This window comes from Herpailurus yagouaroundi, unplaced genomic scaffold, assembly GCF_014898765.1.
Source record: "Herpailurus yagouaroundi ecotype Mexico unplaced genomic scaffold, PumYag 216, whole genome shotgun sequence".
In the NCBI taxonomy this organism is placed as follows: domain Eukaryota; kingdom Metazoa; phylum Chordata; class Mammalia; order Carnivora; family Felidae; genus Herpailurus; species Herpailurus yagouaroundi.
This window is the reverse complement of record NW_024412447.1, coordinates 5,032,272-5,048,370: the sequence shown is the minus strand read 5'-3', so window position 1 is coordinate 5,048,370 and position 16,099 is coordinate 5,032,272. Positions and strand designations below refer to the sequence as shown.

The window sequence follows — 16,099 nt, the reverse complement described above, 5'->3', positions numbered from 1 at the left end:
AGGTCATGATCTCGCAGTTTGTGAGTTTGAGCCCTGCGTCAGGCTCTGTGCTGACAGCTCAGACCCGGAAGCCTGCTTCAGATTCTGTATCTCACTCTCTCTCTGACCCCCCCCCACTTGTGCTCGCTCGCGCTCTCTCTCTCTCTCTCAAAAATAAACAAACATTAAAAAAAAACTTAAAGCATGGTATTGTTATGGATACAGAAAAGCAAACACTTTCAATCACAAGGGGGTAAAAGTGCTTGCAACTTCTAGCAATAAATACAGAATTCAAAATGTGCAAACATTTGGCCTCACGCTTCTAGTTTTTGGAAATATCTACCAAGAAAATAAGTAAACAAGTCACAATGTATAAGATGTTTAGCATACCACTGTTTAGAATACTGAAAACCTGCTAGGTAAGTTATATATATATAACAATATTATGCAGCTGTTGGAAACGATGGTGTATAAAAAGATAATCATGACTAGTCCATTATCCAGTCAAAGGAGCAAGCTATAAAACACTAATACTAATGAAGGTGAGACAAGATAGCTCCATAGGAACTAACACAACCTCTCTGGTCATCATTTTATCAAAATGTATCAAAACTTTTTTTTTTAACCTATTTTTTTAACCCAACAAATCCTACTTCTGTACATGTAGTCTAAGGAAATAATCAGGTATCAATAAAGACTTTTGTTGGGCGCCTGGGTGGCTCAGTTGGTTAAGCGTCCGACTCTTGATTTCGGCTCAGGTCATGATCTCATGGTTGGTGAGATCGCACCCAGAGTCGGGCTCCGTGCTGACAACAAGGAGCCTGCTTGGGATTCTCTCCCTCCCACTCTCTGCCCTTTCCCTGCTCTAAGAAATAAGCATTAAAAAAAAAAAAATAGATAAAAAGCAGAATGTAAAAGGTTTACCATACTATGATCATAATTTAAAAATGCATTTATTTCAGGGCGCCTGGGTGGCTCAGTCGGTTGAGCGACCGACTTCGGCTCAGGTCGTGATCTCACAGTTTGTGAGTTCGAGCCTCACACGGGCTCTGTGCTGACAGCTCAGAGCCTGGAGCCCGCTTTGGATTCTGTATCCCTCTCTCTCTGCCTCTCCCCACTCATGCTCTGTCTCTGTCTCAGAAATAACCATTAAAAATAAAAAAAAAATAAAAATGCATTTATTTCATAGCTATATAAATATATATATACAACAGAAAGAACAAAACAGACAAAATCTCTGCCCCTTCTGTTTTCAACCATACATCAATAGAATTTGTACAAGAAATGAAATTACAGTGAACACGCTGTTTTATAGTCTGCCTGTTTGATCCTTAGTATCTAGGATCTTACTATCTAGGAATCCACCTGGCTTACAGTAGCCCTCATTAATATTTGCAAACGAACACACTAAATTGTTAGCAGTGAGTTCTCTGGGATGAGAGTACAGATGACTTTCTCCTTTTTCCTTGATTTCCTTAAATTTTTCTGAATTATTTCTCTAAATGTTTATTTGGACAAACTCAGAAATCTTTAACCCGTTCATGAGATCTTTGACAATACTTTTTGAGAGAGAAAGAGACAGCACATGCACACAAGAGAGGGGCAGAGGGAGAGAAATCTTAGGTAGGCTCCGTGCTCAGCGCAGAGCCTGACACAGGGCTCAATCCCACGAACCTTGAGATCATGACCTGAGCCGAAATCAGGAGTCGGACAATAAACCAACTGAGCCACCCAGGTGCCGACCAACAATAGTTTTAAATGTAAGTCATCGAATAAATTGTCTCTAGCTTTGCCAAAATGTAAAAACAGTAATCTCTGGGTGATCAGATTGTGGTTTTTAAATTTTCTTCTTTAGGTTTTTCTATAATTTTAAAACACACTGTAATGTGAAAAAAAAATTTTTTTTAATATACCAAATTGTCAACAATGGTGAAATGATGGTTAGGAGAGTTTTCTGCTTCTCTATACTCATACTTTCCTATTTTCTACAATAATTAAATTCTACTTTTTTTTTAACATTTATTCATTTTTGAGAGACAGAGAGAGAACGTGAGCGGGGGAGGGGCAGAGAGGGAGGTAGACACAGAATCCAAAGCAGGATCCAGGCTCTGAGCTGTCAGCACAGAGCCCTAAGCGGGGCTCAAACTCATGAACCACGAGATCACGACCCTAGCCGAAGTCAGACGCTCAACCAACTGAGCCACCCAGGTGCCCCAAGTTCTACTTTTTAATAAGAAAAAAGCAAAACAAACAAAAAAAAAAAAGACTGATCAGTGGAGTCAAATGAACTAACTAAATCAAGAAAATAGCAACTATAAAAAAGACCAGTGGACAATTACTCAGACGCAGGAAGGAGTAAAACTGAAAGGCAATGAAGGCTGACACTGAATGCTTCCCGCTTCAATCCTGGTTAAGTAGAAGAGGAAGAGCTAAGTGGGTAATAGGAAAGATGAGGTCGGGTCCTCTTATAAAAAAGAATAAGAAATAGTATGAGCTCCTAGGTGAATTAGAGTTCTAGAATTCTGCCAAGTAGGAGGTGAGTAGACAAACAGAAAAAAGGATCACCTACTTCAGGCTCCTCAGACAAGTATGATCTTAATAAATGGTCCATTATTAAATGAAGGAGGAAACTGGAGGATTAATCTGAGCCAAAAATTCTGGAAAACTTGTGTCAGATGAAAGAAGAAAACCAGTGAGTCTGACAATGGGCTTACTGTTGCTCTCCTTCTAGGGCATGCTGGGGCAGGGGAGTGGGGGGGGGGGCATGCAGTAACTGATCAAAGTTGGTCCCCACATAACAGACGGCTGAAGAACACAGGTTATAGAGTTACATCTAGGTTCTGAATTTTCTGACTCTACCATCAACTGGCAGAGTGACCACCTCACATCATATAGATGACCTTCAAGAAATTCTGTTAACAGTTCTGTTTCTAAGTCTACTAAAAAATGAAACTATTTTCCATAGACCTTACTTTTCACGTAAAATGATAAATCATGTCTGGATATTCTGGGCCTCTTTGGAAGAAAAGGCAATATGTAAACACAACAGTACTGTTAGTAACCTAGTAGAAGTTTTCCAAAGCTTATCTAAGATCACTCCCTTCAAAAATAATCTCTCCTTTGCAGAAAACCTTATCACAATGTTACAGATAACACCGACTTGCATGTTTACAGCTGGGACTTTTCCTCTGACATAACACTTCACCTAATATTGTGCTGCCTTAGTAGACCAGGTTTCATGTGAAAAGATCGGTTCATTAAAAAATAGTTCTCTTAAAACTACTCTGTCAAGGACCTACTAAAATTACCACCGCAGTCTGCTTTTGTCTCCCATTAGAATCAAGAATTATAGACAGTATTTGGGTGAAGTTCGAAGGACTTTACAAACAAATGAATCTTTTCAACTTGACTTACACCTTCAAATCCACTGCAACATGTTAATACTTGCTTCATGCTTAAACTGAGCAAGTATTCCCTGTAATCATCCTAACTACCGTAAACTAAAAACCTCCCTGAATCAATGTATTCATTCCTGATAGCACAATTTAATTTTAAAAACTGCCAAAACAACAGGTAGTAATTAAAGACCCTAAGAACCTTCAATAAAATAGTGGATACTTTGAAGTGGTTAGAGTCAATGTTTTAAGTACCTCTCACTATAACATAACTTGCCTGGCTTAACCCTGTATCTCCTAGTAACCAAAGGTCCTTCACCCCCCAAAAACCTTGAGGCATTGTTTTTCTTTAAACCGAAAAGGGTGATTTCCATACGGCCCCACTATAAGTCTTCAGCTCCCCTATCAGTGAGAAACTACAAATTAAAACGCTTAACCCAAACTGTTAAGCGTATAAGGTCCGCAAAATCTCCGTCTAGTCGTTTACAAAGCTCACTCTCAACGTCTGACCAAACCACAGGGCTCGAAAGCTGGAAAGCAGCCTGAGCGAAGCCTTACCAAGGACTTCGAGTCCGCAAAGAGGAAACCACGGAACAGAAACGTAAACAAACCAGTGGGTCGGGGACGCTCGTTTCAATAAATGTTTACCTTACCCATGCCGCCCGCCCGCCGCCCCCCCGTCGCTGGGCCGGGGTCCAGCCGAATTCGCCCCAGGGCTGCGGCGAAGCTCGGGGCTGCTCGCAGCAGCCCTGCCCGCTCGGGAATGAAGGTGGATGGGTGCAAGAAGAGGGCCGCCGCAGCATTCCGGGTCGCTCACCATCATACTTGGGGTCCGAGCCGTCGGCCGGGAACTCAATGGCAGGCGGCGCAGGAACAGCCTCCGCCCCGTCGCCCTCCGCCTCGCGCTCCCGGGCCCCGGAGCCGCCTCCCAGCATCGCCCGCAGCGCGCGGGCAGCTGCCCAGCCCGCCCGCCAGCCAGCTAGCACCACACCGCCTCACTCCGCACCAGCCTCCGCCACCGGATCCGGAAGTAGCCCCTCGCAAGACGGAAGACCCGCCCCGGCCTCCCGCGCGCCGCCAGCGCGGGTGGGTCCTACCTCAGGCTCCGCCCTTCCCCTTTTCCTGGGGGAAAGGATGGGCTGGTCGGGCGCAGGCGCCCTAGTGGGCTGGTCCTCGCGCGGAGGGCCATAGGTTGTGGGTGCTGGGTTCTCGCTACGCCGGGGGTCCTCCACCTGTGTTCCCGGCCGCCCTGGAGACCTTAGTACCCGCACACAAGTCAGGGTGTTGACATCTCACGCCAAGACTCGGATGCTAGTGTAAGAATCCTGTGTCTGCAGATTCTAATCCAAATACATACTTAATGCGGATGCAATACTATTTGTCATGTGTTAAAAAAAAAAAAAATCAAAAGCATCTACAAGACCTATCTCAACAAGAACTGAACCTATTTTGGTCAACCGTTAGACCAACAACAAAAAAGGGAAATACCAAACTGAATCCAACCTAGCAAAAATTTCGCTGCTTTTGAGACTGAACTTTCAACGGAAATACTTTCAAACCTGCGGCTGTCTTTTCCAAGTTATCCCATGGCCACACTGCATTGACTGTGATTTGAAGCTTTTAGCTTCAAAAATCCTCTGCCCTCTGGAGATGTCTCTGATGACTTGGTTGCCAACACAATGCTGCTGGAAATAATTTTTGTTTTTGGCTCTCAGATCAGATTATGCAGTTGTAATAAAACGCCTTTCAGATTTTGAGTCTCAACCCCAGTGCAATGTGTAAAAGGGGTATTGCTTAAGAATTTTATTTGAGCACAGTTTTCCTACAAAGTCATACAGGATGCATTCAACCTGATAGAAGCAATTTGGATATGGTTCTCCAAATAACTCCCACCAAAGATTAGGGATGCCTCTTTCCATGCCCTGTTGATTTATCTACATGTATCCACAAATTTAAAAATACAAATACTTTAGACTCATCAATTCTGCTTTCAGAAATTTATTCTAAGGAACAGGTTAAAAATGAGCAAAATGATCCAGCTAAACTTTAATAATCACAACACTAGTTATAGACTAGAAGACAGTGTAATTGACTGAGTCACTTTACAACCAATCAAAAAGTTGGTATGCAATATTGAGTTCTTGCAACTTTCCACCACCACCAGAATGGAGAAAACAGCAAACCCATTCAGGTAGGAATATAAATGAAAATAACATTTCTAGAAGACCATGTTCAACTTAAAGTGAAAAGTTTTAAATAGGCATACTCTTAAACCTACATGCAGGAGTATATACAAAGGAAATAATCAGAGTGGTGAAAAAAGATAAATCTATAAGAGTGTTCATCAAAGTGTAGTTTATAATAGAAAATCACTGGAATAAATCCAAATTCCAAGAAGAGGAGCAGTTATGGTACACCCTTGCAATGAAACCTGATGCAGCCATTACAAAAATGGGGGGTTAGGCAGGAGCACATTCCTCTCTTATCTTCCATGATATCTAGTTTTTCTAGAAAAATTCGAGTTTTTCTCTATCTTACTAGCCCTCGATCTCAGTATCAGTTTCTGGACTCTCCCCCTCCAAAAGCATAATTCTGCTCTTGTCATGTCACCCCACATTCGCTCAGGAGATAACCACATGCATTGCTATCACTTTGCATACTATCTGTGGGCTGACAACTCCCAAATGTATCTCTGCAGCACAGACTTTTTCTCTTGGACGACTCGAAAGCATCTCAAATTTCTGAAAGCAAACTCTTGATATTTCTCCTAAAATTTGTTTCCCACTACCTCTCTTCATTCATTTAGGTAGCACACAATCCACCCATTTGTCCATATCTAAAACATGAGGGTCAACCTTTATTCCGTGTCCAGAATATATCTGGGCTGCCTATAAATTAAAAAATAGAAACATGATATAGCATATGAACATGCAATATTAAATATGCAATTAACTGGACAGGAACCCAAATTGCCAATAAACATAGAAAAAGACACACAACTTTCACCAGAGGCAGGTAAAGGCAAATTAAATAATGAAATATCATTTCAAAGTGTCATTTTTGCAAAATTAGTCTTTCATACCAAGTGTGGTTGGGGATGTAGAGAAAAGGAGCTATCATACATCACTAAAGAGCTATTTAGTGATAGTGAGTAAAGTCAAATGACGCATACTCAAGATCCAGTAATTTAATCTCCATTGAGGTTTTCTTTAGACACTTCCAGATGTGCCCAACGATACGTATATATGTGTATGTCTACATGTCTTCTCATGAACATTGAAAACAATACAGCATAGGTCGCAGAGGTTTTTTGATGGTAGTAACAAAATAATAATTGCAGGGGTGCTTAGGTGGTTCAGTCGGTTAAGCATTCAACTTCGGCTCAGGTCATGATCTTATGGTTCATGAGTTCGAGCCCCGCGTAGGGCTCTGTGCTGACAGCTCAGACCCTGGAGCCTGCTTCAGATTCTGTGTCTCCCTCTCTCTCTACTCCTTGCCCACTCATCCTCTGTCTCTCTCCCTCTCAAAAATAAATGAACATTAAAATAATAATAATAATAATTGCAATGTTTACTGAGCACTGTGTCAATTCCACTCCTTCACCCTGTTCTGTGCTTTCACAAATATTAACTCACTCAATCCTCATTACAAATTTACAAGCTAAGTGCTGTAATTATCCTATTTTATAGTTGCAAATATAGACGCAAAGAGAGCTTTTCAAATAAATACCTCACCTAAGGCCACACAACCTGCTGTATCTGGGGCCAGGATTTTTTCCCACGTCATCTGTCATTGCTATCTATGTTTTTATGACAGCTTTATTGAGATAATTTATATACCATAAAACTCATTCTAAAATTATTTTCAAATGTACAAATTACTGGTTTTTAGATACACAGAGTTGGGCCACCATCACCACTATCTGATATTTTTTTAATGTTCATTTATTTATTTTGAGAGAGAGAGAGAGAGAGAACCAGCAGGGGAGGGGCAGAGGGAGAGAGGGAGAGGGAGAATCCCAAGAATGCTCTGTGCTGTCAGCACACACCCAGACACGGGGCTTAATCTCACAAACCGTGAAATCATGGCCTGAGCCGAAATCAAGAGTAAGACTCTCAATGGACTGAGCCACCCACATGCCCCAACGCTATCTGATTTTAGAACACTTTTGGTCACCCCAAAAAGAGATTCCTCTGGGGCTGGATTCCTTTTGGACTCCCTTGTTTATTACATCAATAAGGAAATAAACATATTACATATGCAAATGAATATTATAAAACTGCTACTATGATTCAACTAGGTTCAAGGTGCTGCAGCTGTCCACTTTGCCTATTGTGCAGAACCATCTATAAACAAAGGCCAAGTCTTCCCTCTCTCTGTGTAAGCTCTGGCCATAGAGAACTCCCCCCATGAAGCCATACATGCAGGCTTGCAGAGAGAAGATATTATAGCAAAAGTGGAAGCCATGGGCATTCGAGCCATTTCTCCATGGAATCTGTACATTCAGGGCCTACTTGGGCATGATCTTCCATTTGATGATGGAGTGCTTCTGCACACACCCAACTTTGTGGCTTAGTGGGTCAGGTAACACCCATTTCATGAAAAGCAGCTTAGGTTACATGGTAATGTGATGGCCCATACCTAAGCATTCAGTCTCTACTAAGGCCCAGTACCAGGCCAAAAGATATTTCTCAAAATGAAAGTAGTTAACTGAAGATGAAAGCAGGAGGGCCAGTTGGGTCTTATGATGGGTCAGCCCTTCCAATGCATTTAGAACAAAATTCAGACTCCTCTGCATGGCTTACAAAGCCTTTCAAGAGTTACTCCAGCCTTCCTTGCCAGTCTCTGCTTGGACCACTCTCACAGTAGACTATGGGATGACACTGGTGAATGAACAGAAATGTAAGACCCATGACTTAAGCATTCATGAGAGAGTGCCAGAGCATAGGTGGAAATTGTTCTTGAGGTTACAGCCTCTAGAGCAGTGATGGAGTCACACAAGAAGGAGGACAGAAATCTCAGTGGCTTAACAATTGTTGGCCATTGGCTGCATAGTTGGCCCCTTCATCCACCTTCTCTACCTATACTGCAGGTGCATTATGGCTTTTCCCTCACAGTGAAGCAAAGACAAACTCTCTAAAGAGATGGAGACTTCTTCATGGCAAGGATGGGTTTTCTCAAAGTTGATTACAAGAATGCAAGGCAATATTGTGTGTATCTCTGTTGCCACGTCATGCCATGGACTATCAGTGCTTTTTGCTACTAGAGTCAGGTGCATCTTTCAATTTAATTCAAACTAGAAAAACAATTCCAGAAACCATGAAACAAACAGTTCACATTCCAGAGTAGAACTTCCTCTTTTGGGTAGTGTAGGTGTGTGTCTGTCTGTATTTGTCCACTTGTGTATGTAGGTGTGTGCACAAATTGCCAATCCAGTCTCTCCTCTACCAATCCCAGTATCAAGCTCCCTAATGTGAATGAAGCTTTCCCATCAATATCCATATGAACTTCAAAGTCAGTTCTCTCAATTGGAGGAGGATCAGGATCATCAGAGGAAGCCTCCACTACTACCTTTATTAATCATCATGTTATATATTATGGTTACCCAACACAGGTACTATAAACCTCAATAGTAAAAATTTAATGGCATTTCCATACATGTTTGGGAGTAATAAGATGGAAAACGTAGAAATATCTCATTTATATAGTGGGTAATTAAAACCAGCTGGATGGATCAACAAAGAGAGATTTCAGAATATTATACAAGGTAACTAATACTGAGTTTAGTATGCTGTGTAAAACTGTGGCCGTATACGTTTTATCTTCTTCCCTGAGGACTCATTCATCGGATGGTAAGGAAATTGTACCAGTGTTGTATTCTCCCAATTTCTACATTGTTTCTAATTCCTTTATTTCTATTATAGCTTTAGGCACCCTGTAGGTATCTGGTAATTATCAATGGGAGTGAGAGTTTGGAAAATGGCCCCACACCATAGAAGTTGCCCTTCAAGATGGCGTCCAATGATCTCTGCTGCCTGGTCTTCATACTCTTTTCAAGTTCCCTCTCACATTGTACTAAGGTCGGTCTGTAGGATCACTAGCACACAGAGAATAGATGATATGAAACTTCATTAGTTTAAAAGACACTGTGGCTTCCATCTTGCTCTCTCTCCTTCATCTCTCACTCGGGGGAAACAAGCTGGCATGTTGTGACCAGCCATAATACTGAGGCCCAACTGATGAGGAACTGAGGCCTTCCAGCAATACAGAAGTGCACTTGGAGCAGAGTCTTCATCCCCAGTAGATGGGATACTGCCATCGTTTGTTTGTTTTTTTTTTTTTAACGTTTATTCATTTTTTGAGACAGAGACAGTGTGAGTGGGGGAGGGACAGAGAGGGAGACACAGAATCTGAAGCAGGCTCCAGGCTCTGAACTGACAGCACAGAGCCCAACGCGGAGCTCGAACCCACAAACTTGAGATCATGACCTGAGCCAAAGTTGGACGCCTAACCGACTGAGCCACCCAGGCGCCCCTGCCATTTTTTTTTCCAGACTTTTTTTTTATTTTTTTTTAACGTTTATTTATTTTTGAGACAGAGAGAGACAGAGCATGAACAGGGGAGGGGCAGAGAGAGAGGGAGACACAGAATCTGAAACAGGCTCCAGGCTCTGAGCGGTCAGCACAGAGACTGACGCGGGGCTCGAAATCACGGATCGCGAGATCGTGACCTGAGCCGAAGTCGGCCGCTTAACCGACTGAGCCACCCAGGCGCCCCTTTTCCAGACTTTTAAAAAAAAGTTTGCTTATTTATTTTGAGAGGGTAGAGGGGCCAAAGAGGGGGAGGCTCACAGAGAGAGGGAGAGGATCCCAAGCAGGCTCCACAGGATCCTGATGCAAGGCTCGAACCCACGAACCGTGAGATCATGACCTAAGCTGAACTCAAGAGTCAGATGCTTAACTGACTGAGCCACCCAGGCGCCCCTTAAAGACTTTATTTTTAAGTAATCTCCATACCCAACGTGGAATTCGAACTCGCAACCCCAAGATCAAGAGTTGCACGCTCCACCACCTGAGCAAGCCAGATGCCTTGGGATGCTGCCATCTTGAGATGGTAGGTGACTACTGCCCAGGACAACTGCTTGTCTGCAACCCAAAAGACTGAGCCAGAACTACCAAACTACGCTGCTCTCAGATTCCTGACCCTCAGAAATGGTGGGGGAAAAGGTATGTTTTCATGGGGATAATTTGTTACACAGCAACAACGAATACACATGCTAAACTAGACTTCTAGCATCTTATCAGGGTGAGGAATGCCCTAAACTAACACCTCTTGAAAATTCTGTTTATCTGGGGTGCCTGACTGGCTCCGTCATAGAACATGTGACTCTTGATCTTAGGGTTGTGAGTTTGAGTCCCATGTTGGGTATAGAGATTAAAAATAAAATCTTAAAAAAATTGTTGAGCTGGTTTGCTACCAAGCAACGGTTGTGACGTCATCAGGATTAGAACTCTAACTTAGTGGGATCTTTCCAACCACTTGACAGAAGTCCCAAAGAAAAGGGGACTTTTCAGGTGACTACATCTATTTCTACTTTCTTCTTTACTTTCCCAAATAAAGTGAGTAACCTAGGGATCTTCAAATCAAAATTGGTTCTTACATTCCTCGCGTCAACTGATATATTTTCAATGGCAACTTCAAGTGGTTATTGCCAATTAGAGTGGATCCCATTTCCCATTGAAAATCCCATTTCAATCCTGGGACTTATGTCTTTTGGTTTGGGGGCCTCAGCCCCAGGGCAATGTGCAAGAGATGGGTTTTTTCTTTTTAACAATTTTTAAAAAAGGGTTCTGAAACTGTTACGTATAAGATTTTAGCACATCATTCATAATATTAAAATGAATAACTTTGTAAGTAAAAAATCCCCATTTTATAAAGTTCTGCTATAAAATATTTCAACTGAAGGGTGCCCAGGTGGCTTAGCTTGTTAAGCAATGACTTAGCTCAGGTCATGATCTTGCAGTTCATGAGTTCGAGCCCCACATTGGGCTCCAGGATGAAAGTGCAGAGCCTCATGGCACCCTCTCTCTCTCAAAACAAATAAATAAACTTTTAAAATATATTTCAACTAAAAATATCAGGATGCATATTTGAAAAAGCAGATATTAACAGCTTTTGGTTTCCATCCAATAAGCTATGTAATGTCGACCTAGAACAGGTGTAAAGTTTTGTAAGCTCCTTGAGACTAAACAATGAAATACTGCACTGTTTCAAATGTCTTTTAATGTCATTTTTGGGGATTCCCCAAGAATATTTTTATATTCATATTCTCATAACCCCCAATTCTTCACCCTTTAATGGTGCATTTTATCTCCCAAATTATTCAAATGCCATGTATAATGGACTGGGCGCTCAAAGGATAAAAAACGTAATTTTTAGTGGTGGTTGAGCGCCCAACTCTTGATATCAGCTCAGGTCATGGTCCTAGGGTCATGGGGTCGAGCCCCATGTCTGGCTCTGTGCTGAGTGTGGGGCCTGCTTGGGATTCTCTTTCTCCCTCTGCCCCTCTCCCCTCACTCTCTCTTTCTAAATAAATAAATTTAAAAAACAGTAATTTTTAGTCACTTTAAAATTATTATATAAGGAACATATACATGTTTTTCTGACTACATCCCTGTCCAAAAACCAGGAGAGAGAATAAACTTCTATTTTACCATAACTCCCATAAATCCCTGCCCCCTTCCCTCCCCTGGTCACTGTAACAGTTTAGTATAGCTTATTCAGTTTTTCTTCTATTCACTTACCATTGATGTCTACCACACTAAAGCAGCACTGTTTTGAGGGACTGGTTTTGCCTAAAACAATGATGAAATACATATTGTTCTGCAAAGTGCATTTTGCTCTCCATTCCAAAATATGTCCTGGGGGAACTTCCCACGTTAGGACAACAGTATTCCATAACTGGATAGTCCGTGGTTAATTGAGCCATCCCCCAAGCTGAAGGGGAATTAGGCCTCTCCAATATGTCCATAATACAGACAACTTGAAAAACAACATCTGTATCCATTTCAACGTTTACAGGGACTTCTGCCGCTACCAGCTGTGATTTTAAACACAGTATTTAACCTGTGCCCCAGTTCCTTTGTCAAGAAGATTCTGCTACCAGCTAACTTTCTGGGATAGCGGTGAGAACTAAACCCACTGACATATTTTCGGCCAACTCTTTATCACCCAGTAGCGTTATTTTCTTTGATTAGGTCTGCTCCATTAGTCTTGGCTCCTGGGAGACTGGATTCTAGCTGCCGTGCGCTAAGTATCATCTTCCAAATCAGAGTAACTCTGAGCCTGTTGGGAGTGTCTGCCTCTGACATCCTTTACTCTCCTGCTTTAAGGTGAGAAGATTTTCTGACGGTTACAGCTTCTTTTCAACGGTTAACTGAGGTGTGCTGCACACACATCTTCCAACACCCTGCTCTTGGTCCACAAGCCGTTCCCTCTACAAGAAGAGCCAACCTGACCCCTAGCCAACACGCCTGGGGTCCCAGCCCTCCCCCCCGGGGCCGGGAGCTACTTCCTACCACCGCCCGCCCAGGGCCAGCCCGCCAGCCCGCCAGCCCGCCAGCCCGCCAGCCCGCCAGCCCAGCGCCGCCGCACTCGGACCTCGCGCCTTTCGCCACCGGATCCGGAAGTAGCCCCACGCAAGGCGGAAGACCCGCCTGGCCTCCCGCGCGCCGCTGGCGGGGGCGGGCCCTTCCGCAGGCTCCGCCCTTCGCCTCTCCCGGGAGTAAGGATGGGCTCGTTCTGCAGAGGCGCAACCCACGCGCAGGCGCTCTGGTGGGCTGGTCTCGCGTTGAGGCCCAAGGGGCGTGGACTCTGGGTTCCTGCCACGGCCGGGGGTCCCCAACCTGAGCTCCCGGCCGCCCCTCTCGGCGGTCCTCGAGAAGGTCTAGAGTTCCGGCTGGCCATTACACCCAGTCTCGGTTTTTCTCCCCTCCCCTGAAGTAAGCAATTTATAAATTGAGCGTCCTGATTATTATTTCATTATCAAACGCACATATATAAACAAGTTGGGGATCAGTATGTAAAATGCCATATTGTAAGACAGTAAAACATAAACGCCAGGTAATAATGTAAGCATATATGCGTGGGTGTATGTGTGTACACATATATACATATGCATGTATGTAAATGCATAAAATATAGATAATTTTATACATATAAAACGTGTATATGATTGTATTTATATACACACAAATCCCAATAAATATATTTGCTTACATACTGTCTATGTAACTCCAGTATGTAGATATTCCAAGATTTTTTTATGTTTAAGTAATCTCTACACCCAACACGGGGCACTAACTCACAACCCCTAACCCAGAGCCGCATACTCCACAGTTGAGCAAGCCAGGCGCCCCAGGCTGTACAAATATATTTATATGTATATATACACATATATTTTTTAAGTTTATTTATTATTTTGAGAGAGAGTGCACGCCAGCAGGGGAGGGGCAGAGGGAGAGGGAGAGAGAATCCCAAGTAAGCTCTGTGCACTTAACACAGAGCCCAACTCGAGGGTCAATCCAAGGAACTGTGAGATCACAACCTGAACAGAAACCAAGAATCCAAGGCTTAACCCACTGAGCCACCCAGATGCCTCTATATTTTTATGCTTATTTGTACATACACATAACCCCACAGAAAATACATATTATTTAGGGTTTGTGTTTTAATTGCCTCACAAGGTGCAACTTTACATATTGTTCTGCGACTCACTTTTTTCTCTGGTTCTTTGAGAACCCTCTGCCTTGAAGTAGGTCTATTCTTCATTGTTTTCAGTTTGTTTCGTGGTGTCTCTCAGTCAGCTTATTCAGAGCTGTTGGGGGAGTCATTAGGCTACAGTAGGAAATATTTGGGGATCCCTGGCAAGGCTAGATTTGTACTGATGTGTTAACCTAGTTACTTAACCTCCTACCTCATTTTCCTGAGTGTAAAACAGGGTTATTAACAGTACCAAACTCCCCACCAGGGAAACTCTGAGTCCAAGGAGTAGTCTCTCCGTTGGTCTTTTTTTTATCCGGGCTTACTCTGGGATATTTTTCTGAGCTGAGTTAGCCACTGGGCCTCCAAACCCTCAGCCGGACCTGTGCCTCCACCTGTGTTCCACACTGCCTGCCCAGCCCCCATTTCACCTGGTTCTTTCCTACTCACCTTTCTCAGGTCTTCTTAACATCCCTCTCCTCTCCTCACCTAATAGTGCAAGAATTCTGCTGTCTAACTGACCCATCATTTTTTCTCACTTGTGTGCAAACTCATAAAGAGAACCCTGCAATTAAACGCGTACATGAACGATTTTATTGCTCAGATGAACACTTAAAACATTTTAGTGTCTGGAATGACTCCTTCCAATAAGTTCTTAACATGAAAGTGTAAGGACATATTTATAAAAAGGAACTTCAGGTTACTCAGTACCTACTCATAACTGCTAGCTGTATAAAGTAGCTCCTCCCGGAGCAAACATATCAAACTTGCTGGCCAGAAATCCTAGAACGAACCTCTCAAATTTTACAGTGCAGAAATAAATTTTTTATTGTACATCACTTTTTTTTTAATGTTTATTCTGAGAGAGTGTGCACGCAAGTGCCCGAGTGGGGGAGGAGCAGAGAGAGGGGGAGACAGAAGCAGGCTCTGTGCTGTTAGCACAGAGCTCGACTTGGGACTCGGGGCTGGGCCCCACACACCGCGAGATCATGACCTGAGCCAAACTCAAGAGTTGGACGCCCAGCCCACTCAGCCACCAAGGCACCCCTTTTGTATATCATCTTTTATAACTACCTCAAAGCATTTTCTCTGTTATGCTCACTAATGCCTTAAGGGTGTGCTTTTCTAGAGTCAAACACATGCCTTCTCAAAACAAAATGTTTATTAATATCATTACGCAAGGAATAGGTAAACCCTTCTGGGAAAATATATATAAAACATTCCGTGTGAGTCACGTTCCATTTTTCTAGATTCTGTCCCATGTTCCCCCTTTGGAGAATTAAGTGCTTTTTACTTCCTGTTTGCCCAAATCTTTTTCTATTCATTTACATGCACAGACATGTTCCCATAGAAAGCATATAATAGTTTGGACTTCAGTTTTGGGATTCTTACCACATGTTGCATGTATTGTTCTAAAACTTGCTTTTTTCAGTAAATGATTTGACTTCAAGAACCTGTTTATTCTTGCATTTTTAAACACTAACATACAGAGCTTCTATAACAGAGTTAGGACACAGATGAAGAATATTTTCAGATCTCCCAGCAGTGATGGGAGATGTATTGCCCATGATACTCCCTTTCTGACTACTCTCCACCCCATTTATTTGCCTGGTGGAGCTTTCATGGTTTTATTTGTTTTTAAGCCATTTCCTTTTAGTTTTTTGGTACCTATAAAAGGGACATCTAGGGGCGCCTGGGTGGCGCAGTCGGTTAAGCGTCCGACTTCAGCCAGGTCACGATCTCGCGGTCCGTGAGTTCGAGCCCCGCGTCGGGCTCTGGGCTGATGGATCAGAGCCTGGAGCCTGTTTCCGATTCTGTGTCTCCCTCTCTCTCTGCCCCTCCCCCGTTCATGCTCTGTCTCTCTCTGTCCCAAAAATAAATAAACGTTGAAAAAAAAAAATTAAAAAAAAAAAAAAAGGGACATCTAATTCTCCCTTCCTCAAAGTGTTTTTGAATATAATTAA

The 16,099-nt window shown here is 42.9% G+C and overlaps 1 protein-coding gene and 1 long non-coding RNA gene across 2 annotated transcripts in view; one reads left to right on the top strand and one right to left on the bottom strand.

The window, feature by feature from the left end:
* The window catches only part of EIF2AK1 (eukaryotic translation initiation factor 2 alpha kinase 1), a 31,962-nt gene extending 27,564 nt beyond the window's left edge, over window positions 1–4,398 (bottom strand). The window contains exon 1 of the mRNA XM_040455854.1: window positions 4,192–4,398. Coding sequence (XP_040311788.1) covers window positions 4,192–4,309 — 118 coding nt within the window. The 5' untranslated portion in view covers window positions 4,310–4,398. The remainder of the gene's footprint in view (window positions 1–4,191) is intronic.
* Window positions 4,399–10,576: 6,178 nt separating this feature from the next.
* On the top strand, window positions 10,577–13,019 carry LOC121017836 (uncharacterized). Its single transcript, XR_005784911.1, has 3 exons — window positions 10,577–10,948; window positions 12,456–12,559; window positions 12,767–13,019. It is a non-coding gene; the product is annotated as an uncharacterized LOC121017836 (long non-coding RNA).
* Window positions 13,020–16,099: the final 3,080 nt, after the last annotated feature.